This window comes from Procambarus clarkii, chromosome 43, assembly GCF_040958095.1.
Source record: "Procambarus clarkii isolate CNS0578487 chromosome 43, FALCON_Pclarkii_2.0, whole genome shotgun sequence".
NCBI classification, from domain to species: Eukaryota; Metazoa; Arthropoda; class Malacostraca; order Decapoda; family Cambaridae; genus Procambarus; species Procambarus clarkii.
This window is the reverse complement of record NC_091192.1, coordinates 13,713,526-13,741,049: the sequence shown is the minus strand read 5'-3', so window position 1 is coordinate 13,741,049 and position 27,524 is coordinate 13,713,526. Positions and strand designations below refer to the sequence as shown.

General features: G+C 44.1%; 1 protein-coding gene across 1 annotated transcript in view; it reads right to left on the bottom strand.

Moving 5' to 3' along the window:
- The window catches only part of LOC123756016 (fap1 adhesin-like), a 99,197-nt gene that overhangs the window by 48,558 nt on the left and 23,115 nt on the right, over positions 1–27,524 (bottom strand). The window contains exons 2-4 of the mRNA XM_069339976.1: positions 25,983–26,034; positions 25,803–25,935; positions 20,182–20,273 (exon numbers count right to left, since the gene is read on the bottom strand). Of these exons, the coding sequence (XP_069196077.1) occupies positions 20,182–20,273; positions 25,803–25,935; positions 25,983–26,034 (277 nt within the window). The remainder of the gene's footprint in view (positions 1–20,181; positions 20,274–25,802; positions 25,936–25,982; positions 26,035–27,524) is intronic.

The window sequence follows — 27,524 nt, the reverse complement described above, 5'->3', positions numbered from 1 at the left end:
TTGACTGAGAGTGTGCATAGCTTAGGGTGAAAATATCTACACTCTGTATCAAAACGACATCTGCCTTTCCCTAACCAGTTTCGGCATTTCCGTGGGTGCATGAATGAGCATTCCGTGCCTCTGGGCCCATATCTACACTGTCCTTTTGCATAATACCAGCAAATATTTTCATTTGTGATTGTATTATTCTTGTTTGTACCCGTGCACGACTTGGCTACCTCTGTGTTTTTTGTTCCAACTTTCTCGTTTCTGCATTCATTCTCGGTATTACCCTTATCTTTCTCCTTGTTGCTTTCGTCTTTCTCATTTGTGTTCTCATTCGTCTCATTTTTTCTCTCCTTACTCATATCACCAGTGTGCTCTACACTATTGCCTTCATTTTTGTGTACCTCGACACTATACCCTTCTACATTGCTACTTTGACTCTCTAAATTCTCAGTCCCTGGGTTGTGTTCAGAGTTCGTTGCTGTCTTTATATACTCTGTCCGTGTCTCTTGGTCGGCCTCTGGATCTGATGATGTGCAGCCAGAGCCCAAGCGTTCCCGACGTTCTTCTTCTGCCTAGGCTGATGTGGGAGAACTTGGAGTGGTTCCGGTTGCGTCACATTGTACGGTGGTGGCGGAAGTACACGTGCCTGCGGCTGCCAGTGACAGTGTCTCGGACTTCCCTTCTGGTGTGGTGCCTGTGGATATTGCTTTGGGTGAGTCGCCCGGGTCGGATGGTTCCGATTCTTTGTGGGGGTGGTTCCCCCTTATGAGGTTCGTGGTGATCTGGTAGTGGTGTTTAAAAAGGCTGCTCGCTCTGGGGGTTCCGTGACCCCAGCCTCGATCTCTGTTTCCTCGGCGGCGGGACCGTCTCGGCGGTCTATATATGCTACTTCGGTTTCTTCTGCTTTCACGGTGGCGGAGGTGGTGGTTCACCGTGCCCCTCCTCGTTATGCGACTTCTGTTGACCAGCTCCGGGAGCTGTTGTTTCCGCCTGATTTAGTGGTTCCTGCATTTATGAGGCGCCCCCCCCCAAAAAAAAAAAGCAGGGGAATCGTTCCCCCTACTGACAGAGTATTTGATATGGGAGGTCACAAATATCTTCTGTATGAGTTCAGTGAGAAATATTCACCTCCCGTTGAGGTTTGTTCTCCTTTCCAGTAATTTATTTTGTTTGCTATGTGTTGTGAGGTTGTGTCCATTTGTGTGCGTGGATGTGGGGTGCAGTTGTGTCCATTTGTGTGCGTGGATGTGGGGTGCGGTTGTGTCCATTTGTGTGCGTGGATGTGGGGTGCGGTTGTGTCCATTTGTGTGCGTGGATGTGGGGTGCGGTTGTGTCCATTTGTGTGCGTGGATGTGGGGTGCGGTTTCATATGTGTGTAAGGGGGGGGGGGGCGGGCTTGTGTTCCCGGTTCATGCGTGTTCCGTAATTTCCCATTCCTGTGAGTTCCGGTGTGCGCTTGTTTGTGGAGTGTTTGTGTGCCCTTCGGGTTTGTGTGGCCATGCCTGTTTTTGTTCCTATTATCATGTATTGGCGATATTCATTTCCTTTTGTTGTGTCATATTTTTATATTTCCTTTATTTTTATTGTCATTATGTATTGGTGCCTCACCGTGTGTGGTTTCTGGGGCCGGTAGGATTGTTTTGTATTGTGTATCGATGGTTGGGTTGTTGGGTGCGGGTTTGGGTACTGTGTATTGTACTGTTATTTATGTATTGCTTTGCGTCATGTTTTTACATTTTGTTGCCGGCCCTTCTGGCCAGTATTTTATGTATTTGTAATTGTGTGCTTTTGTGAATTTGTGTTTTGTGTTCTGTTTTGTTCTCGGTTTGTTGTACTTATACGCATGGTTGCATATCATGTTAACGTTCCCCTCATGTCTTTTACTGTTGTATTTATGTACTGTATTGCATTGTGTTTGTGTTTATTGTTATGTTTTTGTTATCGGCCCTTCGGGCTGGTATTTACTGTATTTATAATTTTGTACCTTTTTGCTTTTGTGATTTGTATTCTATTTGTTCTGTTCTCATTTTATTGTATTTATAAGCATACTTGCATGTAAAAATAAAAATAAAAAATACTTCCAACTGCCTGCACTAACAGGCTGGTGCCTCACGCAGCTTAAGACTTGCGAAGCACAAAGATATTGTCAATAACAATAACAATGTGTGGCCACGTCTGTGGTAGAAAATAATAATAATAAAAATTTTTTTAAAAAATAACAATAACTAAAGTTACAAATTTTGAAGCTCGTCCTCTGTTTAATACATCCAGACTAACCTGTCATGACTGGAAAGATGTAGAGGTTCCGTAAGTATACAAGTTAATGCGTAAAGAATTCTGGTAACTTACCTTGAGATGGTTTAGGTGCTTAGCGTCCCCGCGGCGGTCCTCGACCAGGTTGTTGGACGCGGCTGCTCGTATTCTGATGTATGATCAGATGACACAAAAAAACCACAGCCACAGCCTGGTTGATCAGGTATCCTTTGGAGGTGCTTATCAAGTTGTCTCTTGAACACTGTGAAGGGTCGGCCAGTTATGCCCCTTATGTGTAGTGGAAGCGTGTTGAACAGTCTCGGGCCTCTGATGTTGATAGTTCTCTTTTGAACACTGTGAGGGGTCGGCCAGTTATGTCCCTTATGTGTAGTGGAAGCGTGTTGAACAGTCTCGGGCCTCTGATGTTGATAGTTCTCTTTTGAACACTGTGAGGGGTCGGCCAGTTATGCCCCTTATGTGTAGTGGAAGCGTGTTGAACAGTCTCGGGCCTCTGATGTTGATAGTTCTCTCTCAGAGTACCTGTTGCACCTCTGCTCTTCAACGGGGGTATTCTGCACATCCTGCCATGTCTTCTGGTCTCATGTGGTGTTATTTCTGTGTGCAGGTTTGGTACCAGCCCCTCTAATATTTTCCATGTGTAAATTATTATGTATCTCTCCCGCCTGCGCTCAAGAGAATACAGATTTAGGCTCTTTAGTCGGTCCCAGTAGTTTAGATGTTTTACTGAGTGGATTCTAGCAGTAAAGGATCTCTGCACGCTCTCCAGGTCAGCAATTTCTCCAGCTTTGAAAGGGGCGGTCATTGTGCAGCAGTACTCCACTCTAGAGAGCACTAGCGTCTTGAAAATATCATCATCTGTATAGCATCTCTAGTGTGAAAAATTATTTTTATCCAATCTGTCATCTCTCTTGCAGTTGTGACGGCCATCTCTGATGAAAACCAGAGCGTATCAACCATTTTTAACATCACTTCTGTTCTCATTGACCCAGAATTAGTCAAGACTGCCAATTTGTTTCGGAAGCATTTTGTCTGTAGACCACAGTGTACCCACCCAACTGTCGGGGAGGGGAGGGTGGGGGTGATAGTAGAAAACCCAAACCCAACTCTGGGAAAGAGGGAAGGGAGGGGGGGGGGAGTGAAGAACCCAACCCCCCCCCCTCTATGTAAACTAACTGGAGGTAATCAACATATTCAAGTGTGACGTTTAAAGGCGCCATTATTCAGCTGGACATCCATAAATGTCATTACCGAGGGTTCTTCTGAGGCCCACAAGGCAATAAAGACAATTGTAACAGTGAAGTGTGGTGACGGCGGCCGCCTCCACGACTCCAGCGCCAGATTTCCTGCGTCATTACCCTTGGATGGTGAAGGGGAGGAGGGTGACTACCCACCGCCCCACCCTACTTGTGTGGACAGTGACTGGCCCTCTCCTCACCCTGCTCTTGTGGACAGTGACTGGCCCTCTCCTCACCCTGCTCTTGTGGACAGTGACTGGCCCTCTCCTCACCCTGCTCTTGCGGACAGTGACTGGCCCTCTCCTCACCCTGCTCTTGTGGACAGTGACTGGCCCTCTCCTCACCCTGCTCTTGTGGACAGTGACTGGCCCTCTCCTCACCCTGCTCTTGTGGACAGTGACTGGCCCTCTCCTCACCCTGCTCTTGCGGGCAGTGACTGGCCCTCTCTTCATCCTGCTCTTGTGGACAGTGACTGGCACCTCCTCACCCTGCTCTTGTGGACAGTGACTGGCCCTCTCCTCACCCTGCTCTTGTGGACAGTGACTGGCACCTCCTCACCTCGCCTGTACAGACGGGCCAGGGTCTACATGTGACTGTACTGACGCCCCCCCCCTCCCCCAACACAACCTCTGGGGGGTGCCAAGGTCTCAACTGACTGAGGGTTTACATATGGCACTGCTTCAAGAGCCACGTCAGAAGAAGGGCGGAGGTAAAGAGTGCCGCCAGGTTCATCCTCAACACGGTCTTCTACATCTCAATTCCCTCTAGATACTTCGGAAGATTTGATCTCCACCTCTTTTCATCCAAAAGTTCACGTTTGGAAAGTCTCCATTATTTTGTTACCATAAAGCAATTAACCTTCCTCTATAAATTGTGTTTTAAAAGCGTTTAAATCTTAATCAGCTTCTTGTATCTACACTGAAGTGATTCCTGGGGTCAGTATCCCACCCTGGAAACACAAACCGAAACTGTGTCTATTTTCCGCTTGTTACAACTTGTAATAAAGTTGTTACATCTTGGCTTAACGTGTTTATGACGTATTAGAACGTTGTTACAACTTGCTATATTGGTTGTTATAACTGGTTAGGTGTTAAAAGTTGTTCGAACGTTGTACCAACGTCGTAGTTTCGGTGTGTGTTTGGCGGGCAGAGACCAAGTCCATGAAAAGCATTATGTTTGACCATCTGGGAACCAGAACTGATGAGTTAGCAAAAACCTTTGCTAATAAAGAGGGAGTTGATTACCATCTTGGACTGCCTTTGAGCAGCCTGAGGGCAGTAATAACTGCTGATGTTGATCTGACTAAATGTAAACTCTGTCAGCACAACTATTCGCATACTTTGCGACGTTATATATTGGAATGTGAACAAATCGCGGAATTCAGAGTTAACACCATTAATGGTGTCCAAGAAATGTGTAGTACTTCATTCATAATTATGTGCTGCCGGGAATCTTAGCGATGTATCCAAAATGGGTTTATTATTATTATTATTATTAACATCTTTATTGACAAAATTAATTACAATTTTGCCAAATCTGAGGATTTCGATTAAGTCTTATTAAAGTGAGGATAATGCTGGTATTCACTGTCACGCAGGACAGAGGGTCATACACAAGACAATAGGTCTAAACTGTAGGCTGAAGCACATATATATCACGGTTACAATCAATGTTTTAATGTATGGATATGTAAACACAACTTTCTATTGTACACTGCCACACAAGGGCAGGGATGGGTTCATAAGTGATGCAGCTTAGAAGTAATATAAATTGTTCTTCAATTCTTTAAAATGGACAAGCAAATTTTGGATAAATTGTTAGGATGTCGTCCAGAACACCTGAGTCAATAAAATAGTTACACAGTTGGTGGTACAAGAGGCCAGGAGGTCTAAAGTCTTTTACGGTTTCACATTCAACAATATAGTGTTCTAGTGAATGCATTAAAGGTTTATCACAGAGTTTACAATCTGAGTATTCTGGTAGTGGCTCAGCCTCACTAACCAGCCAGATGTGTCTATACCCAAGACGAATTCGCGCAATGACTACATCACATTGCCTGGTCCGGTTACTGTGCTGACCATACAAATACCTATTATTACAAAATTTGTCATAACTTTTAATACTGCAGCTTTCAGGTCTCTGGGCATTTTTAGTTCTTCTAAATCTGAATTAATTTCTTTAATTTGTATGTATCTAATAATTGCATTAGATAGTCCAAAGTCATGATCAATGTTTTCTCTCCTGCAAGCCTCATTGGCCAATTGATCTACAAAGTCATGTTTTCCAACTCCAACATGGGATGGGATCCACACAAGTTTTATACAAGAGTTATTATCATTGGCAAAAATTACATTCCAGTTAATATTACAAGCTACTTCAGACATACATTGTGATGGGTTATTTAAGGACTGCAGAGCACTTTTAGAGTCACAGAAAATAACTCCACCACCATTGAGCTTAAGGTATTCAGTGGGTAGACAAATGCCCAATAGCTCGGTCTGTGTCGTGCTTGCCCAGTTGTTCAATCTCTGTGTACTAGACATGATCATTTCATTCCCTTTATACACTGCACATGCACAACCTGTTCTACCAGTGCCTAACTGCACAGGGCCATCAGTAAAGGCATAGGATTCAGTCGGTTTGAGAATTTGAAGATGACTGTCAATATCTTCTAATGTTATACATCTCAAAATGTCAATGTTATGTGCGGCCTACATGTGTAGGCGCAGCCTGCGCACGACTGTAGGCGCAACCTGCACATGACTGTAAAGCTGCCGCCCAGTTGTGTGGGTGTGGAGCACATGACTGTAAAGCTACCGCCCAGTTGGGTGGGTGTGGAGCACATGACTGTAAAGCTGCCGCCCAGTTGGGTGGGTGTGGAGCACATGACTATAAAGCTACCGCCCAGTTGGGTGGGTGTGGAGCACATGACTATAAAGCTACCGCCCAGTTGGGTGGGTGTGGAGCACATGACTATAAAGCTACCGCCCAGATGGGTGGGTGTGGAGCACATGACTATAAAGCTGCCGCCCAGTTGGGTGGGTGTGGAGCACATGACTATAAAGCTGCCGCCCAGTTGGGTGGGTGTGGAGCACATGACTGTAAAGCTGCCGCCCAGTTGGGTGGGTGTGGAGCACATGACTGTAAAGCTGCCGCCCAGTTGGGTGGGTGTGGAGCAAGACTAGTAACTGTGACTCACCATAGATGTAAAGTGCCTTGTATAGTGACTGTTGTGGGCCTCTTGTTGAATCACTTGTGATTTAAAAGATTATTGATACGTACATGTATTTGTGTAAATGATTGTATATATATGTACATGTAACATTAACAATTGTGTAATTAGCGTCAAAAGATTGTAACTTGCTGAGCTAAACGAACTCTGGGGTTCAGTTCCTGAACCCATTATGTACCTCTGTAACCTCTGGGGAGCCGGTCGGCCGAGCGGACAGCACGCTGGACTTATGATCCTGTGGTCCTGGGTTCGATCCCAGGCGCCGGCGAGAAACATTGGGCAGAGTTTCTTTCACCCTATGCCCCTGTTACCTAGCGGTAAAATAGGTACCTGGGTGTTAGTCAGCTGTCACGGGCTGCTTCCTGGGGTGGAGGCCTGGTCAAGGACCGGGCCGCGGGGACACTAAAGCCCCGAAATCATCTCAAGATAACCCTTTCCGCCACCGCCCACGGGATGGGTAAGGGGTGCATAATAAAGAAATGAAATAGTTCAAGCTGAACGCGTCAACGTGGAGACTGCAAGTATAAGAATGAGTTGCGGATCAGTTGCTGCTGTTGCTGCTGTTGTTTCTGCTGCTGCTGCTGCTGCTGTTTCTGCTGCTGCTGCTGCTGCTGCTGCTGCTGTTGTTTCTGCTGCTGCTGTTGTTTCTGCTGCTGCTGCTGTTGTTTCTGCTGCTGCTGTTGTTTCTGCTGCTGCTGCTGTTGTTGTTTCTGCTGCTGCTGCTGCTGTTGTTTCTGCTGCTGCTGCTGCTGCTGTTGTTTCTGCTGCTGCTGCTGTTGTTTCTGCTGCTGCTGCTGCTGTTGTTTCTGCTGCTGCTGTTGTTTCTGCTGCTGCTGCTGCTGTTGTTTCTGCTGCTGCTGCTGCTGCTACTGTTTCTGCTGCTGGTGTTCCTGATATTGCTGCTGTTGTTAATGCTGCTGTTGCTACTGCTGCTGTTGCTACTGCTGTTACTGCTGCTGCTACTGTTGTTGGTGCTGCTGTTGTTAGTGCTGCTGTTATTGTTGCTGTTGCTACTGTTGTTACTGCTGCTGCAGCTGCTACTGTTGTTGGTGCTGCTGTTGTTAGTGCTGCTGTTATTGTTGCTGTTGCTGCTGTTGTTGTTGTTGCTGCCACTGTTGATGAGAGTCGTCAATCATGACAAGCCCATCATTCAAAACAATGGCTCTCTCGACAATCAACACTTTGTATGCTTGGAATTAGACCATCAAACCTCTTCTGGGCATAACATACACTACGAATAATGAAATGCATAAAATGAATTATATTAGATCTGTGGTTGATGATTAGGCCACAAATAAATAACATGATGTTTAACGAAGTTCCAGCTCCTTCAGAATGGTAAAACGAAGATATCAAAACGGAAACCACATACAGAGCGCATTCAAGTCACACTATAGAACGATAAAGCAATATAAAAGATTTGTGAGTAATCTCATATCTGAAGACTTTACTTTTAAGGAACACACAGCTGTCACAATCGCAAAAAAATGACAGATTGGATAACAAAAACCTTTCAAATAGGAGACAGTTTTGGCAATATTGATGGACCAAGACTATTCAATACACTAAACGTAAGGGGTATAACCAGCCGATCTCTGACGGTGTTCAAAATAGAATTAGATAAACACCTCCAAATGATACCTGATCAACTGCTAGTTACAAGTGGTTCCCGATGTGGCTCACAACAGTCACTATACAAGGCACTTTACATCTATGGTGAGTCACACAGTTACTAGTCTTGCTCCACACCCACCCAACTGGGCGGCAGCTTTACAGTCATGTGCTCCACACCCACCCAACTGGGCGGCAGCTTTACAGTCATGTGCTCCACACCCACCCAACTGGGCGGCAGCTTTACAGTCATGTGCTCCACACCCACCCAACTGGGCGGCAGCTTTAGTCATGTGCTCCACACCCACCCAACTGGGCGGTAGCTTTACAGTCATGTGCTCCACACCCACCCAACTGGGCGGTAGCTTTACAGTCATGTGCTCCACACCCACCCAACTGGGCGGCAGCTTTACAGTCATGTGCTCCACACCCACCCAACTGGGCGGCAGCTTTACAGTCATGTGCAGTCTGCACCTACAGTAAGCAAACTTAGGATATATGGCCACGATTTCTGGTAGAACATCATTTTGAATTGGGTTGTTACACTTTTCTTGAACCCCATTGATAGTTAAACTTTTGATGGTGACTTGTGACATCTTGGACCAACAGGCTGTTGCTTGGAGCTGCCGGCAGCCTGGTTACCAAATATATTCACTACAGCCTGATTGGTCCAGCACTTCTTGCAAGAACCTGTCCAAGTGTTTCTTGAAGACATCCACCTTTGTTCCAGCAATATTTCTAATGCTTGCCGGGAGGGTGTTGAACAGCTGTCGACCTCTGATGTTCAGACAGTGTTCTCTGATTGTGCCTGTGGCACCTCTGCTCTTGGTTCATTTGTGGAAACAAATGTATAATTTACACTCCACTTCTTTTAAGGATAAATAACAAATTTATCACACTATTGGTATATTAAAAGACTTTAATATAGAAGGCAATAAAGTAGGCAACAACTTAGCCAAACATCTCCTAGATGTGCAGGCGATGAGTCACAATAACGTGGCTAAAGTATGTTGACCAGACCACACACTAATTGGTGAAAGGACGACGACGTTCCGGTCCGTCCTGGACCATTCGACTTGAGAATGGTCCAGGACGGACCGAAACGTCGTCGTGCCTTCACCTTCTAGTGTGTGGTCTAGTCAACAAACATCTCCTAGACCTAACCCAAGTTATTCAAAGTCTAATATTCACCATCTTAGACTAAATATATGCCATATTAGGCCTAATGTATTAACTATATGTACTATATTATACTAGGCTAAATATTACTTAGAATTGCTTGTAATTGTCCTAGAAGTTAGGTTACGTCGTTGCTTTCTTTTGCGATTTTAACATCACTAATCGTACCATATTGTGGTATTTTTACCCAAACGTTCATATTGTGTACGCTTGCGACGTGGTTATCTATCTTGAGGTTATCTTGAGATGATTTCGGGGCTTTAGTGTCCCCGCGGCCCGGTCCTCGACCAGGCCTCCACCCCCAGGAAGCAGCCCGTGACAGCTGACTAACTCCCAGGTACCTATTTACTGCTAGGTAACAGGGGCATTCAACCGGTTTTGAGTTGTTTTAACCAACTTGCCTCTGAAGTCACCCAAGGATTTTTTTAAGTATCAGGGGAAAGCGCCAAGCCATTATGACTTTATAGCACTTGGAAGGGAGTCAGGAGAAGGATTTGGGATGGGACGGGAGGGAAGGAATGGTGCCCAACCACTTGACCGGTCGGGGATTGAACGCCGACCTGCATGAAGCAAGACCGTCGCTCTACCGTCCGAACCAGGAGGCCTGATCGGACACCGGGCCACAGCCACATTGATCCCTGGAACGAATAAGGTGTAGTGTGTACCTCCAGATGGAGGGGGGGGGGAGGAAGCCTCAACACTTAGGGTGTACAGTTTCCAGGTAGGGGGGATGGCTCGCCCCCAGCGGGTCCAGCCTTCACCCCCAACACACCCACTCACTTACACCCGACCCATCTTTACAGTGTCTAAGAAATGTTCTTTCGCGTGATTGTACCTGGTTGATGGTGTTCTGGGAGTTCTGGGAGTTCTTTTACTGCCCAAGCCCGGCCCGAGGCCAGGCTTGACTTGTGAGAGTTTGGTCCACCAGGCTGTTGCTTGGAGCGGCCCGCAGGCCCACATATCCACCACAGTTCCCCTCCCCTTCTTTCCACTTCCACTCAACGGGCAAGAATAAACGCAGGAAGGGTAGGAGTAAGTGTAGGGCAAGAGTAAGGGTAGGAGTAAGTGTAGGGCAAGAGTAAGGGTAGGAGTAAGTGTATGGCAAGAGTAAGGGTAGGAGTAAGTGTAGGGCAAGAGTAAGGGTAGGAGTAAGTGTAGGGCAAGAGTAAGGGTAGGAGTAAGCGTAGGACAAGAGTAAGGGTAGGAGTAAGTGTAGGGCAAGAGTAAGGGTAGGAGTAAGTGTAGGGCAAGAGTAAGGGTACGAGTAAGTGTAGGGCAAGAGTAAGGGTACGAGTAAGTGTAGGGCAAGAGTAAGGGTAGGAGTAAGTGTAGGGCAAGAGTAAGGGTAGGAGTAAGTGTAGGGCAAGAGTAAGGGTAGGGCAAGAGTAAGGGTAGGAGTAAGTGAAGAGCAAGAGTAAGGGTAGGAGTAAGTGTAGGGCAAGAGTAAGGGTAGGGCAAGAGTAAGGGTAGGAGTAAGTGTAGGGCAAGAGTAAGGGTAGGAGTAAGTGTAGGGCAAGAGTAAGGGTAGGAGTAAGTGTAGGGCAAGAGTAAGGGTAGGAGTAAGTGTAGAGCAAGAGTAAGGGTAGGAGTAAGTGTAGGGCAAGAGTAAGGGTAGGAGTAAGTGTAGGGCAAGAGTAAGGGTAGGAGTAAGTGTAGGGCAAGAGTAAGGGTAGGAGTAAGGGTAGGGCAAGAGTAAGGGTAGGAGTAAGTGTAGGGCAAGAGTAAGGGTAGGGCAAGAGTGAGGGTAGGAGTAAGCGTAGGACAAGAGTAAGGGTAGGAGTAAGTGTAGGGCAAGAGTAAGGGTAGGAGTAAGTGTAGGGCAAGAGTAAGGGTAGGGCAAGAGTGAGGGTAGGAGTAAGCGTAGGACAAGAGTAAGGGTAGGAGTAAGTGTAGGGCAAGAGTAAGGGTAGGAGTAAGTGTAGGGCAAGAGTAAGGGTAGGAGTAAGTGTAGGGCAAGAGTAAGGGTAGGAGTAAGTGTAGGGCAAGAGTAAGGGTAGGAGTAAGCGTAGGACAAGAGTAAGGGTAGGAGTAAGCGTAGGACAAGAGTAAGGGTAGGAGTAAGCGTTGGACAAGAGTAAGGGTAGGAGTAAGTGTAGGGCAAGAGTAAGGGTAGGGCAAGAGTGAGGGTAGGAGTAAGCGTAGGACAAGAGTAAGGGTAGGAGTAAGCGTAGGGCAAGAGTAAGGGTAGGAGTAAGTGTAGGGCAAGAGTAAGGGTAGGAGTAAGTGTAGGGCAAGAGTAAGGGTAGGAGTAAGTGTAGGACAAGAGTAAGGGTAGGAGTAAGTGTAGGGCAAGAGTAAGGGTAGGAGTAAGTGTAGGGCAAGAGTAAGGGTAGGAGTAAGTGTAGGGCAAGAGTAAGGGTAGGAGTAAGTGTAGGGCAAGAGTAAGGGTAGGGCAAGAGTAAGGGTAGGAGTAAGTGTAGAGCAAGAGTAAGGGTAGGAGTAAGTGTAGGGCAAGAGTAAGTGTAGGGCAAGAGTAAGGGTAGGAGTAAGTGTAGGGCAAGAGTAAGGGTAGGGCAAGAGTGAGGGTAGGAGTAAGTGTAAAGCAAGAGTAAGGGAAGGAGTAAGTGTAGGGCAAGAGTAAGGGTAGGAGTAAGTGTAGGGCAAGAGTAAGGGTAGGAGTAAGTGTAGGGCAAGAGTAAGGGTAGGAGTAAGTGTAGGGCAAGAGTAAGGGTAGGAGTAAGTGTAGGGCAAGAGTAAGGGTAGGAGTAAGTGTAGGGCAAGAGTAAGGGTAGGAGTAAGTGTAGGGCAAGAGTAAGGGTAGGGCAAGAGTAAGGGTAGGAGTAAGTGTAGGGCAAGAGTAAGGGTAGGAGTAAGTGTAGGGCAAGAGTAAGGGTAGGAGTAAGTGTAGGGCAAGAGTAAGGGTAGGAGTAAGTGTAGGGCAAGAGTAAGGGTAGGAGTAAGTGTAGGGCAAGAGTAAGGGTAGGAGTAAGTGTAGGGCAAGAGTAAGGGTAGGAGTAAGTGTAGGGCAAGAGTAAGGGTAGGAGTAAGTGTTGGGCAAGAGTAAGGGTAGGAGTAAGTGTAGGGCAAGAGTAAGTGTAGGGCAAGAGTAAGGGTAGGAGTAAGTGTAGGGCAAGAGTAAGGGTAGGAGTAAGTGTAGGGCAAGAGTAAGGGTAGGAGTAAGTGTAGGGCAAGAGTAAGGGTAGGAGTAAGTGTAGGGCAAGAGTAAGGGTAGGAGTAAGTGTAGGGCAAGAGTAAGGGTAGGAGTAAGTGTAGGGCAAGAGTAAGGGTAGGAGTAAGTGTAGGGCAAGAGTAAGGGTACGAGTAAGTGTAGGGCAAGAGTAAGGGTACGAGTAAGTGTAGGGCAAGAGTAAGGGTAGGAGTAAGTGTAGGGCAAGAGTAAGGGTAGGAGTAAGTGTAGGGCAAGAGTAAGGGTAGGAGTAAGTGTAGGGCAAGAGTAAGGGTAGGAGTAAGTGTAGGGCAAGAGTAAGGGTACGAGTAAGTGTAGGGCAAGAGTAAGGGTAGGAGTAAGTGTAGGGCAAGAGTAAGGGTACCTACCTTGAGGCTACCTTGAGGTGCTTCCGGGGCTTAGTGTCCCCGCGGCCCGGTCGTCGACCAGGCCTCCAGGGTAGGGGTAAGTGTAGGGCAAGAGTAAGGGTAGGAGTAAGTGTAGGGCAAGAGTAAGGGTAGGAGTAAGTGTAGGGCAATAACACATACCAAGTGAGCCGAATCCATCAAGAGATGAAGCTATGGGATTGGCAGTAAAGAAGGTGAAGAGGAGCAGGTGGACATCTGTCTCTTGCACTCTTACCTTACACTCGAGGCGCGCACTCCACCTCTTGAGTACTTGAGAGTGTGGGGGGGGGGGGGGGGACGTGAAGCTGATGCTGCATAAACACCTTGTTCTGAGTGGGATTATCGGACAGGGTGTGGTATGGGATTACCGGACAGGATGTGGTAGGGGATTACCGGACAAGGAGTGATAGGGGATTACCGGACAAGATGTGGTAGGGGATTACCGGACAAGATGTGGTAGGGGATTACCGGACAAGGAGTGATAGGATTTTACCGGACAATGTGTGGTAGGGGATTACCGGACAAGGAGTGATAGGGGATTACCGGACAAGGAGTGATAGGGGATTACCGGACAATGTGTGGTAGGGGATTACCGGACAGGGTGTGGTAGAGGATTGCCGGACAAGGTGTGGTAGGGGATTACCGGACAGGGTGTGGTAGAGGATTGCCGGATAGGGTGTGGTAGAGGATTACCGGATAGGGTGTGGTAGAGGATTACCGGATAGGGTGTGGTAGGGGATTACCGGAAGAGACGTCTGGAGTATTCTGGGGCCAGATTCACGAAGCAGTTACGCAAGCGCTTACAAACATGTACATCTTTCCTCAATCTTTGACGGCTTTGGTTACATTTATTAAACAGTTTACAAGCATGAAAACTTCCCAATCAACTGTTATTATTGTTATAAACAGCCTCCTGGTGCTTCGGAGCTCATGAACTGTTTAATAATTGTAAACAAAGCCGCTAAAGATTGATTAAAGATGTACAGGTTGGTAAGTGCTTGCGTAACTGCTTTGTGAATCTGGCCCCTGGTTCTCCACTTGAAAAGTACAGGCACGCTACTATTTTTTGTGATGAATGTGTAGTAGATCGTTGACAATATTTGTACTTAATGTGAGAGTAGCAGCTGACGTCTCTTATCTTGAGAGGTTATCTTGAGATGATTTCGGGGCTTTTAGTGTCCCCGCGGCCCGGTCCTCGACCAGGCCTCCACCCCCAGGAAGCAGCCCGTGACAGCTGACTAACACCCAGGTACCTATTTTACTGCTAGGTAACAGGGGCATAGGGTGAAAGAAACTTTGCCTATGTTTCTCGCCGGCGTCTGGGATCGAACCCAGGACCACAGGATCACAAGTTCAGTGTGTTGTCCGCTCGGCCGACCGGCTCCCTCAAGGGAGTCCTGACTATGTTCTCTGTTGGCAGCACAGGTACCTGGATTGTACCTGGGAGTTCTTCTACTCCCCAAGCCCGGCCCGAGGCCAGGCTTGGCTTGTGAGAGCTTGGTCCACCAGGCTGTTGCTTGGAGCGGCCCGCAGGCCCACATATCCCACTACAACCCGGTTAGTCCGGCATTTCTTGCAGGAACGTATCTAATTGCTTCTTGAAGCAGTCGACTCTCGTTCTAGCAATATTTCTTATACTTGCTAGGAGGGTGTTGAACAACCGCGCACCTCTGATGTTCATACAGTGTTCTCTGATTGTGCCTATGGCACCGCTGCTCTTCACTGGTTCTGAATGTATATTTCTAGTTCACAAGCTGCTTTAGTAATCTATTGTGAGAAACGGGCTTTACTCTGCTGAAGAATGATCAGAGGACGAGTTTGACGTTTAATTTGTTGTCAGTCAAAACGTTAATGTCAGTGACCATATTAGAGTCTGGGGAATGTCAAGTTTTGTCAGCATCTTTGTTTAGTTTTATAAATGTTTGGTTTTGAAGCCTTGTGAGTATTGCGTATAGTACTAGAGAAACATTGGCATAATCTATTATATTCATATCCTAGTAAATACAAGGTACTATATATATATATATATTATATATATATATATATATATATATATATATATATATATATATATATATATATATATATATATATATATATATATAATGTCGTACCTAGTAGCCAGAACGCACTTCTCAGCCTACTATGCAAGGCCCGATTTGCCTAATAAGCCAAGTTTTACTGAATTAATATATTTTCTCTAATTTTTTTCTTATGAAATGATAAAGCTACCCATTTCATTATGTATGAGGTCAAATTTTTTTTATTGGAGTTAAAATTAACATAGATATATGACCGAACCTAACCAACCCTACCTAACCTAACCTAACCTATCTTTATAGGTTAGGTTAGGTAGCCGAAAAAGTTAGGTTAGGTGGTTAGGTAGTCGAAAAACAATTAATTCATGAAAACTTGGCTTATTAGGCAAATCGGGCCTTGCATAGTAGGCTGAGAAGTGCGTTCTGGCTACTAGGTACGACATTATATATATATATATATATATATATATATATATATATATATATATATATATATATATATTGTGACGATAATCTCTTTCAAGAGAGAGATTGAGCCTGCTCTTCCCTTTATCATTCACGTCATTTTACAAGTACAAGATACTATACTGAAGATACGTCCACCAGTATCGCCAAACGTTTTGCCCAGAAAGCAAAGCGTACCTTGCACCACCCGACACACCGGCTTCCCCGCCCGCCGTCAACGAGCACACTACCCATTCTCCGCCTGCCTGCTCCTGATTGGCTGGTGTGTCACCGACCGCACCTGCACTCACGCCCCCCTACCTGAGTCGACGTCTGGGCCAGCTCACGCCGTATTCCTCAGAATATCTCTGTGCTCTTAGAAGTTGACATCTCTCTCTGGTAGACTAAGCTCTGGCTGTCGTGTACTAAGGGAGGTGGCAGCTTTAGCCAGTATTCTCAGCACCTGATTAATATTATTATTGTCTTGCACTTCATTTTGTATTAGAGTAAATTTTACACCTATTAATTATTCATGTTGTTTTGTTTGTTGACTTGTTTTGAATTTTACGTAAGCCAAGGGATTGTCTTTGTTCATATCTTGTTTTCTAAAGTAATTAAAATTTCATTGTTTATATTTTGTGTTTTGTATATCTTCCCATTACCTTACCACAGACAAACAGGCAAGCTGTCTCTTTTTTCTGTAAGTGTGACAAGGCATTGCCACCTGCCATTGGAGGACTGCCGAACATCAACACTCCAACACTTTACCATCACAATATATATATATAGTATTGAACACACAGTTCAAACAAATGTTGTTGGGCTACGAACGGCATTTTTTTTGTGGGGGGGGGGGGGCGAGGTTTCCACTGAGAAGATGTAAGTTCTTGGGTAACCAGCTTTGATGGCAGAGAGTCTCGTCTTAGAGTATACCTGGAGCATACCTGGAGAGGGTTTCGAGAGTTATTCTACTCTCTGATCAGTAGAAGAACTTGCTGCTACAGTGCCGTGTTTGGTCGTTGTTTCATGTTTCTTTGTTGAAGGTATACAGCGGTAAAGGTGCCGTTTGTTGGTGCCCAGCTTGTATAATGTTCTCGGCTATCATGAGGCTGTTTTGTTTGTTGTCCACGATAATGTACTCGGAGTTTCCTTTTGCAATGTACATTATTTAAACCTTTTGTTTATTGGTCCATGTTTTACCTTTTTTTTTTTAAAGTTTCACGAATTCTGTTGTTGCTTGTGTTTTGCTGCCTGAATGTTGGGTGACAAGTGGTGCCTGCTCAACCCTGCAGCGGTGATTGGTCACCACCTCCCCGGGCCCCTCAACCTCTGCCCACCTTCTGGGCCCCCATAACCTCGCCCCCCTCCCCACCTCTCCACCTCTTTCTCACACCCCTCTCCGCCCACCATCTCTTCCCCCCACTCCACCTATTCCTAACTCCCATCTCAGCCCACCACCTCCCCCTAAAACTGTCATTTCATAACACCTCACTTACCCTCTCTTCTCCCCCTCTCTCATTATCTGTGCGGGGACACGTGCGTCACGACGAGTGACTACTTGTGCGTGACGCAGCGTGTGTGGGGTCAGCAGTGTGTGGGGGGAGGGAGGTGATGCCGTGTACTGGCTGGTTGATACCTGGTTGATGGGGTTCTGGGAGTTCTTCTACTCCCCAAGCCCGGCCCGAGGCCAGGCTCGACTTGTGAGAGTTTGGTCCACCAGGCTGTTGCTTGGAGCGGCCCGCAGGCCCACATACCCACCACAGCCCGGCTGATCCGGAACTTCTCTTAGAAAACCGTCCAGTTTTCTCTTGAAGATGTCCACGGTTGTTCCGGCAATATTTCTTATAGTCGCTGGAAGGACGTTGAACAACCGCGGACCTCTGATGTTTATACAGTGTTCTCTGATTGTGCCTATGGCACCTCTGCTCTTCACTGGTTCTATTCTGCATTTTCTTCCATATCGTTCACTCCAGTACGTTGTTATTTTACTGTGTAGATTTGGGACCTGGCCCTCCAGTATTTTCCATGTGTATATTATTTGGTATCTCTCTCGCCTCCTTTCTAGAGCGTACATTTGGAGGCTGTTTTCATTTGGAGGCGAACACGGTTATGACACCAGAGTACTGTTGACGCTCTCAGGACGGTTGTTTACAGTAAGAAAGTGAACCTTCGTGTGGAGAGGCAGCAGGGAAGGGGTAAGGGAGAGAGGACATGGAGAGAATAAAGTGGGAGGCCAAGTAAGTAATTATCAAAAGAAGGCACCAAACTGGGAAGGCTATGTAGCACCATCAAATGCGCACAATAATCAGAGGGCGCTAAATATCACCAAGGATGCCAATACGAGATCAAAAACGCATAAGGCGAACGATATCAAAAGTATCCGAGTCACCAAGAATTCTATTGAGGGACAAAGTGGGAGGCCAAGCAATGTATATACTGTAAAGGGGATTGGGGGCAGGGGGACGTGTGAGGGAGGGGGGGGGGGTCGTCAGGGAATACTAGAATCCACTCAATAAACATCGGTCTAAATTATTGGGATCGATTAAAATCTTTAAATCTGTATTCTCTTGAGCGCAGGCGGGAGAGATACATAATAATTTACACATGGAAAATAGTAGAGGGGCTGGCCCCAACCAGCACACAGAAATAACACTACATGAGACCAGAAGGCATGGCAGGATGTGCAGAATACCCCCGTTGAAGAGCAGAGGTGCAACAGGTACTCTGAGAGAGAACTCTATCAACATCAGAGGCCCGAGACTGTTCAACACGCTTCCACTACACATAAGGGACATAACTGGCCGACCCCTCACAGTGTTCAAGAGAGAACTATCAACATCAGAGGCCCGAGACTGTTCAACACGCTTCCACTACACATACGGGGCATAACTGGCCGACCCCTCACAGTGTTCAAGAGAGAACTGGATAAACACCTCCCAAGGATACCTGATCAACCAGGCTGTGATTCATATGTCAGGCTGCGAGCATACCTGTGGCATGCCTGGAGAGGGCTTTGGGAGTTTTTCTACTCCCCGAGCCCAGCTCCTTTTGCTTGGAGCAGTCCGCAGGCCCACGTATCCACTACAGCCTGGTTGGTCCGGCCCTTCTTGCAACAACCTGTCCAAGTGCCTCTTGAATACATCCACCATCGTCCCAAAACAATATTTCTAATACTTGCTGGGAGAGTGTTGAACAGCTGTGGATCTCTGATGTTCAGAGTGTGTTTCTGATTGTGTCTTTGGCACCTCTACTCCTCAATGGTTCTATTCTGCATTTCCTTCCATAACCTCCGCTCCAGTATGTTGTTATTCTCCTGTGCAAATTAGGAACCTGGCCTTCCAGTATCTTCCATGTATATATTACTTGATACCCTTCTCGTCTCCTTTCCAGGGAGCACATTTTGAGATCTTTGGGACGGTTCCAATAATTTAGATGTTTTATCGTGTCTATGCGTGCCGTATATGTTCCCTGTATTCCCTCTAATTCAGAGATCTCTCCCGCTCTGACAGGAGAAGCGAGTACCGAGCAATACTCAAGACGGGACAACACCAGTGATTTAAATAGTATTAGCATTGCTGTGGAGTCTCTGGATTTGACCGATCACATAATCCATCCTATCATTTCCCTGGCCGCCGCTATATTTGCTCGGTTATGTTCACTAAATGTCAGGCCGTCACATATCATAATTTCCACGTCCTTTATATATTGCTTTCCTTCTATGAGTAGGTCTGATTGTGTCCTGTACCTTATGTTTCGTTTATCTTTCTCGCTTCTGCCATACCTTAATACCTGGAACTTATCACCGTTAACCATCATGTTATTTTCAGTAGCCCAATAAAATACTTTATTTATATCTGCTTGTAGCTTTCAGTCTTCTACAGTGGCAGGTTTCATGCTGATTTCTGTATCATCTGCAAAAGATAACACGAAGCTGTGACAAGTATTTTTGTCTATATCAGAGATAAGAATGAGAAATAGTAGTAGTACATGGACTGTGCCCTGAGGTACAGAGCTTTTTATTGTAGGCTTCATCTTATCTGATTGACCATCACTCCTGGTTGATACCTGGTTGATGGGGTCCTGGGAGTTCTTCTACTCCCCAAGTCCGGCCCGAGGCCAGGCTTGACTGGTGTGAGTTTGGTCCATTAGGCTGTTGCTTGCAGCAGCCCGCAGGCCCACATACCCCAACCCGTTCTCGCACTTTCTTACAGACACTATTGACTTATTAAATAAGTGCATATGTGACATACTAATTTATTGTGAATATTTTAGTTTACCTTGAAAAGCTTCATAGAAAACACCGACCTTACCTAACTTCTTAGTATGTTAAGATTAGCATCTTATTGCTTCGTAATTTCAATTATTACTTAACCTATACCTATAATAGGTTTTTTACCTTCTTAGTATGGTAAGATAAGCATCTTATTGCTTCGTAATTACAATTATTACTTAACCTATACCTATAATAGGTTAAGTAATAATTGTCATTACGAAGCAATAAGATGCTTATCTTAACATACTAAGAAGGTTAGGTAAGGTCGGTGTTTTCTATGAAGCTTTTCAAGGTAAACTAAAATATTCACAATAAATTAGTATGTCACATATGCACTTATTTAATAAGTCAATATTGACTGTAAGAAAGTGCGAGAACGGGTTGCATACCCACCGCAGCCCGGTTGGTCCGGCACTCCTTGGAGGAAACTGTCTTGTTTCCTCTTATAGATGTCCACTGTTGTTCCAGCAATTGTGGGAACCGACCTGTGAGATTTATATTTATTTAATTTATATGAATTTATATTTATGTTAATTTATATACTTCGATAGCAATTTGTATAATGATAAGTGGACTGTATTTCTGCAATAATCTCAATCTCACAAATCGATCCTATACACATTAGGGGGGTTTATTAAATTAATATATATGCAGCCAATCAAACTACAGTAATAGCTACATACATTGATGAGGTTCCTTATCTTATAGTACAGCAGGCTAGTCCACCAGGTATAACTAGGGTGTAGACACCAAATTATCCTCTTTGAGGTAGCTTCCATATCACCCAGTAACTGGTGCACAAATCTTGCTTCCTCGTCTTGACCTGTCAAAAGTGCGCTAGCTGTGAAGCCAGAATCCTATATATGACAAGTATTTCAGAGAAAACTGAACATGGAACATGAAGACCTGGCTTAAATACCTTTAGTTTGAGGCTTCCACGTGATCTAACCGGGTCACCCTATATCCTGACATTAATGGCCATAAATGAATGATAAACGGGTTTCGGAAAGAACACTTAACTTGAATTGTAGACATCGTGTTGGAGATGGTACCTTTGGTTTCCATAACACTACGTCCAAGTAAAATTAACAGGAGCCGAATTTGCTCCCGTGTGAGCCTCTGGTCTCGTATCAACAATGGCTGTTTAACACTCCATACTATTGACGTTACTGGCCGACATTGTCCAGATATGATAGGAGCTAAATTTGCTCCACACGTCTCGGAGGTGACACAACAATGGCTGCCTCCTTCCTCCCTCTGACGCCTGGCTTACATTGTCCAGATTTCCAAAGGTGATAGAAGGGTCACATTTACTCTACTTTAATATTAATAATTAAGTTAATTTATATGAGATGTTTTATGATGGTAAAGTCCAAAGACTAATGTATTTAAGAATAATTCCCAGCAGAATAGCTGGTGAATTATAATAGTATGTGGTGATGATATCCCGTTTTCTTTAGACGGTAATTCCACTACAAGTTACGTTTTCTATGGGTAACTTGTTTATACAACACAGCTCTTATCTGTCTGTATGATATTATATGGTGTCGGATTTTCCGACATAATTCCCCAGGGGGCTGCTCACGGGTCGAAGTCCTATTTAGAACAGACGAACACCGATACTCCTCCTTCGAATTATTTGATTAATTTGATGTTAGTAGTTAGTAATCACACATTTGTGTGTCTGTTCGTACAGGACGGATGTCCCGTACTAGAGTTGCAGGGGTTAGAAGTCTAATGCGATTTCATTTCCCTGTCAACTCTTGAAAGGCTAATATTCAAGCCTTATTACATATTATTTAACCCAGAAGACTGGATGTGATCAAGTACTACAGTCAAGTATGATTCAGGGACTGCAGTGAGATCAGTGACATTAGATATAACTTGAAGTTTCTTCAGGTAACTGGTCACTGATATATAAACACTGAGGCCCATGGAATACATCTTGATTAAATAATAAATGTATCAAATCAGTCATCAGATTTATTGGGGTTTAATTTAGTTAATTGTTTCAGAAGATTGAATAGCTCATCATTAAAGTAAAGTATGGTTCTGAGACTGCAGTGGGTTCAGTGACATTGGTCGCAGTGACTTGTAGCTGTTTTAGGCTACTGTTCACTGATTTGCCACTGAGGCCTCATGAACTCATCTTCAGCTTTAAATGATGATACTAACATCAACCTCTGTTACTATAGTCAGCTGTAATCTCCTTAGTATAATGCTACTGGAGAAATATAATCAGCTGACAAATTTAGGTTTCTACTGGTATTGTTTATCTGCAGGCATAGGTCTCCTCAGGCTTGATACTGGGCCTGAGAGTAATTTACCTCCTGCAGAGTTTAACATGGTTATGCCCTGATATTTAGTAGGGCTACCAATGAATTGATGGTAGTAGTCTGTCCCCACAAGGACAGCCATTTGGCATTTGATTTGCTCAAATTTACCTGCAGCTGCTTGATAATAGCTTTCCAGGTCAGCATAATCAACTTGAGATTGTTGTGACAAATCTTCACATTTCTTGATCTGTCTTGTTAAGTGGCCTTTAAGACCTGCAAGGGTTCTTTTCATTCTCCCTGCATTATCCATCCTGGCTAGTTGGTGAAGCCTTGTGGGGCTTGTACTTGGGCTGCTCATAATACTGAACAAACACTAATGGTAGCCTAGGGTAAATTCTGAACTCACTAGGCAATAATCCTACCTCTACTAGAGGTTAGCACTTAAAATTAATACACATTATATATATACAATCATACACACTAATGATTTGAGTGATAAACCAGTGTCACTGGAAGTACCTTTAGGTTAGCTCTTCTATATCACCCTAGGATGGTAGAGACACTAATTAATCACTCAAAGGTGTAATGATCATAAGTAAATTATTATATATACAACTCAACTCGAGTTGATAAAAATTACACCCAAAATAGGGTCTGGACCATTCATCAATGGTGTTAGGTTATTCAATATAGTACAACTGACTATGGTAATAATGGGACTAGGATGAGCAATAATAGTTCAACTAGTCATATCCTACCCTGTTGTGGGTTGGCAATTAGTAAATATTATACTGTGATCACTAGTGCAATATATATTAAATAATTCTCTATTTGGAGAAATAATATACACAATTATTGATAATAGCCTCTTAATTAGCCTCTATGAAACTTCTAATATTATCAAGAAGTATTAAATATTATTAGTGACCTCGCGAAATAAAGTCCACAAAATTCGTAGATAATCTCTCGCGAAATGTAACACCACGAAATCCGTGAACAATCTTGCGAGGACACAGTCACTAATTTGGCTGGCTTCTATATTAGCGCTGTCATTTCACAGAATAACACGCCACCAAATATCTGTGGGTGTCCCTGAAACCGCTGATGAGGCAGATCTGAACTGAGGGAGGCTCCTGAGCTCCCTCGAGGCTACGCTTCCGTCTTTGACTGGCTGGCCTTTGTTTAAATAACACTGCACTAGTATATTTAATGAATCCACTGGTTAACTGGTTCATCCGGTACTAAGATGACCAAATGTGGGTTCAAGGAATCAAATAATCCGTCATCCGGTTCGAAGATGACCAAATAATGTGGGAACCGACCTGTGAGATTTATATTTATTTAATTTATATGAATTTATATTTACGTTAATTTATATACTTCGATAGCAATTTGTATAATGATAAGTGGACTGTATTTCTGCAATAATCTCAATCTCACAAATCGATCCTCTACACATTAGGGGGGTTTATTAAATTAATATATATGCAGCCAATCAAACTACAGTAATAGCTACATACATTGATGAGGTTCCTTATCTTATAGTACAGCAGGCTAGTCCACCAGATATAACTAGGGTGTAGACACCAAATTATCCTCTTTGAGGTAGCTTCCATATCACCCAGTAACTGGTGCACAAATCTTGCTTCCTCGTCTTGACCTGTCAAAAGTGCGCTAGCTGTGAAGCCAGAATCCTATATATGACAAGTATTTCAGAGAAAACTGAACATGGAACATGAAGACCTGGCTTAAATACCTTTAGTTTGAGGCTTCCACGTGATCTAACCGGATCACCCTATATCCTGACATTAATGGCCATAAATGAATGATAAACAGGTTTCGGAAAGAACACTTAACTTGAATTGTAGACATCGTGTTGGAGATGGTACCTTTGGTTTCCATAACACTACGTCCAAGTAAAATTAACAGGAGCCGAATTTGCTCCCGTGTGAGCCTCTGGTCTCGTATCAACAATGGCTGTTTAACACTCCATACTATTGACGTTACTGGCCGACATTGTCCAGATATGATAGGAGCTAAATTTGCTCCACACGTCTCGGAGGTGACACAACAATGGCTGCCTCCTTCCTCCCTCTGACGCCTGGCTTACATTGTCCAGATTTCCAAAGGTGATAGAAGGGTCACATTTACTCTACTTTAATATTAATAATTAAGTTAATTTATATGAGATGTTTTATGATGGTAAAGTCCAAAGACTAATGTATTTAAGAATAATTCCCAGCAGAATAGCTGGTGAATTATAATAGTATGTGGTGATGATATCCCGTTTTCTTTAGACGGTAATTCCACTACAAGTTACGTTTTCTATGGGTAACTTGTTTATACAACACAGCTCTTATCTGTCTGTATGATATTATATGGTGTCGGATTTTCCGACAGCAATATTTCTTATGCTCGCTGGGAATATGTTGAACAACCGTGGACCTCTGATCTTTATACAGATCTCTCTAATTGTGCCTATGACACCCCTGCTCTTCACTGGATCTATTCCGCATTTTCTTCCATATCGTTCACTCCAGTATGTTGTTATTTTACTGTGCAGATTTGGGACCTGGCCCTCCAGTATTTTCCACGTGTATATTATTTGATCCCTCTCCCGTCGTCTTTCTAGTGAGTACATTCGGAGAGCTTTGAAACGATCCCAATAATTTAGATGATTTATCTCGTTTATGTATTCCGTATATGTTCTCTGTACTCCCTCTATTTCAGCAATCTCTGCTGGTCTGAATGGGGAAGTGAGTACTGAGCAGTACTCAAGACGGGACAACACAAGTGATTTGAAGAGTACAACCATTGTGATGGGATCCCTGGATTTGAAAGTTCTCGTAATCCATCCTATCATTTTTCTGGCTGCCGCAATATTTGCTTGGTATTCTCCCTAAAATTTAGGTCGTCAGACATCATTATTCACAAATCCTTTACATGTTGCTTTCCTACTATGGGTACATTTGATTGCGTTTTGTACCCTGTATTATGTTTAAGGTCCTCATTTTTACCGTATCTGAGTACCTGGAATTTATCGCTGTTAAACATCATGTTATTTTCTGCTGCCCAGTCGAAAACTTTATTAATATCAGCTTGTAGTTTTTTCAATATCTTCAGCAGAGGTAATTTTCATGCTGATTTTTGTGTCATCTGCAAAGGATGATACGAAGCTGTGCCTTGTATTTGAGTCTATATCTGATATGAGAATTAGGAAAAGTGGTGCAAGGACTGTTCCTTGAGGTACTGAGCTTTTAACCGAGCTTGGACTCGATTTTATATGGTTAACTGTTACTCTCTGTGTTCTGATCGACAGAAAACTGAATATCCAGGGTCCTACTTTACCAGTTATTCCCATTGACCTCATTTTGTGTGCTATCACTCCATTGTCACATTTATCGAATCGCTTTGCGAAATCCGTGTATACAACATCTGCAGGCTGTTTTTCTTCTAATGCCTCCGTGATTTTGTCGCAATGATCAAGTAGGTGAGAGAGGCATGATCTCCCTGCTCTAAATCCATGTTTGCCTGGGTTGTGGAGGTCATTGGTCTCCATGTTTGCCTGGATTGTGGAGGTCATTGGTTTCCATGAAACTAGTGACCTGACTCCTGATCACTCTCTCAAATACTTTTATTATGTGGGACGTTAGTGCAACTGGTCTATAATTCTTTGCCAATGCTTTGCTGCCTCTGCATTCTGTTTGACAAAGTTGAAAATCCAGCACTCCACTTTACCCGTTATTCCTATCGATCTCATTTTATGAACTATCACCCCATGGTCACATTTGTCGAACGCCTTTGCAAAGTCTGTGTATATAACATCTGCATTTTGCTTTTCTTCTAGAGCTTCTGTGATTTTGATCTTGTTCTGTGATTTTTGTAAATATTATTAAAGTGAAGATAATGCACACATACTAAGTCACACAAGATAGAGGGGTCACATTCACTGTCACGCAGAAGGTCTAAACTGTAGGCGGAAGCACATATATATCATGGTTACAATCAATGTTTTAATGTATGGATATGTGAAAACAACTTTCTATTGTGCACTGCCACACAAGGGCAGGGATGGGTTCATAAGTGATGCAGCTTAGAAGTAATATAAATAAAAATTGTTCTTCATTCTTTAAAATGGACAAGCAAATTTTGGATAAATTGTTAGGATGTCGTCCAGAACACCTGAGTCAATAAAATAGTTACACAGTTGGTGGTACAAGAGGCCAGGAGGTCTAAAGTCCTTTACGGTTTCACATTCAACAATATAGTGTTCTAGTGAATGCATTAAAGGTTTATCACAGAGTTTACAATCTGAGTATTCTGGTAGTGGCTCAGCCTCACTAACCTGCCAGATGTGTCTATAGCCAAGGAGAACTACGGCAATGACTACATCACATTGCCTGGTCCGGTTACTGTGCTGACCATACAAATACCTATTATTACAAAACTTGTCATAACTTTTAATACTGCAGCTTTCAGGTCTCTGGGCATTTCTTAGTTCTTCTAAATCTGAATTAATTTCATTAATTTGTATGTTTTTAAAAATTGCATTAGATAGTCCAAAGTCATAATCAATGTTTTCTTTCCTGCAAGCCTCATTGGCCAATCGATCTACAAAGTCATGTTTTCCAACTCCAACATGGGATGGGATACACACAAGTTTTATAAAATAGTTATTATCATTGGCAAAAATATTGACCTAAAGTCAGCTTTCGATATAGCGAATGGCGAAATAATATTAGAGCAACTTGCTGAATTTGGAATCAAAGGTAATCTTCTGAGTTCGATAGAGAGCTACCTATCCAACAGGCGTGCTAGTGTCCTATTTAAAGGAGTTAAAAGTACAAGAACAGATGCATTCGAACTAGGCACACCTCAAGGTGGTGGTGTCCTAAGTCCTATGCTCTTCAATATACTTATGCACAAACTTATCCTTGACAAACCTGTACAGCCTACTGAAACTGTTATGTTATGTGGAGTCGAGGACACCTGAGCACGGCGCGGAGTCGGGGACGCCTGAGCACGGCGCGGAGATGCTATACCGATGATACTTTTCAAAACGCTAGTGCTCTCTAGAGTGGAGTACTGCTGCACAATGACAGCCCCTTTCAAAGCTGGAGAAATTGCTGACCTGTAGAGCGTGCAGAGATCCTTTACTGCTAGAATCCACTCAGTAAAACATTTAAATTACTGGGACCGACTAAAAGAGCCTAAATCTGTACTCCCTTGAGCACAGGCGGGAGAGATACATAATAATTTACACGTGGAAAATAATTGAGGGGCTGGTCCCAAACCTGTACACAGAAATAACATCACATGAGACCAGAAGACATGGCAGGATGTGCAGAATACCCCCGTTGAAAAGCAGAGGTGCAACAGGTACTCTGAGAGAGAACTCTATCAACATCAGAGGCCCGAGACTGTTCAACACGCTTCCACTACACATAAGGGGCATAACTG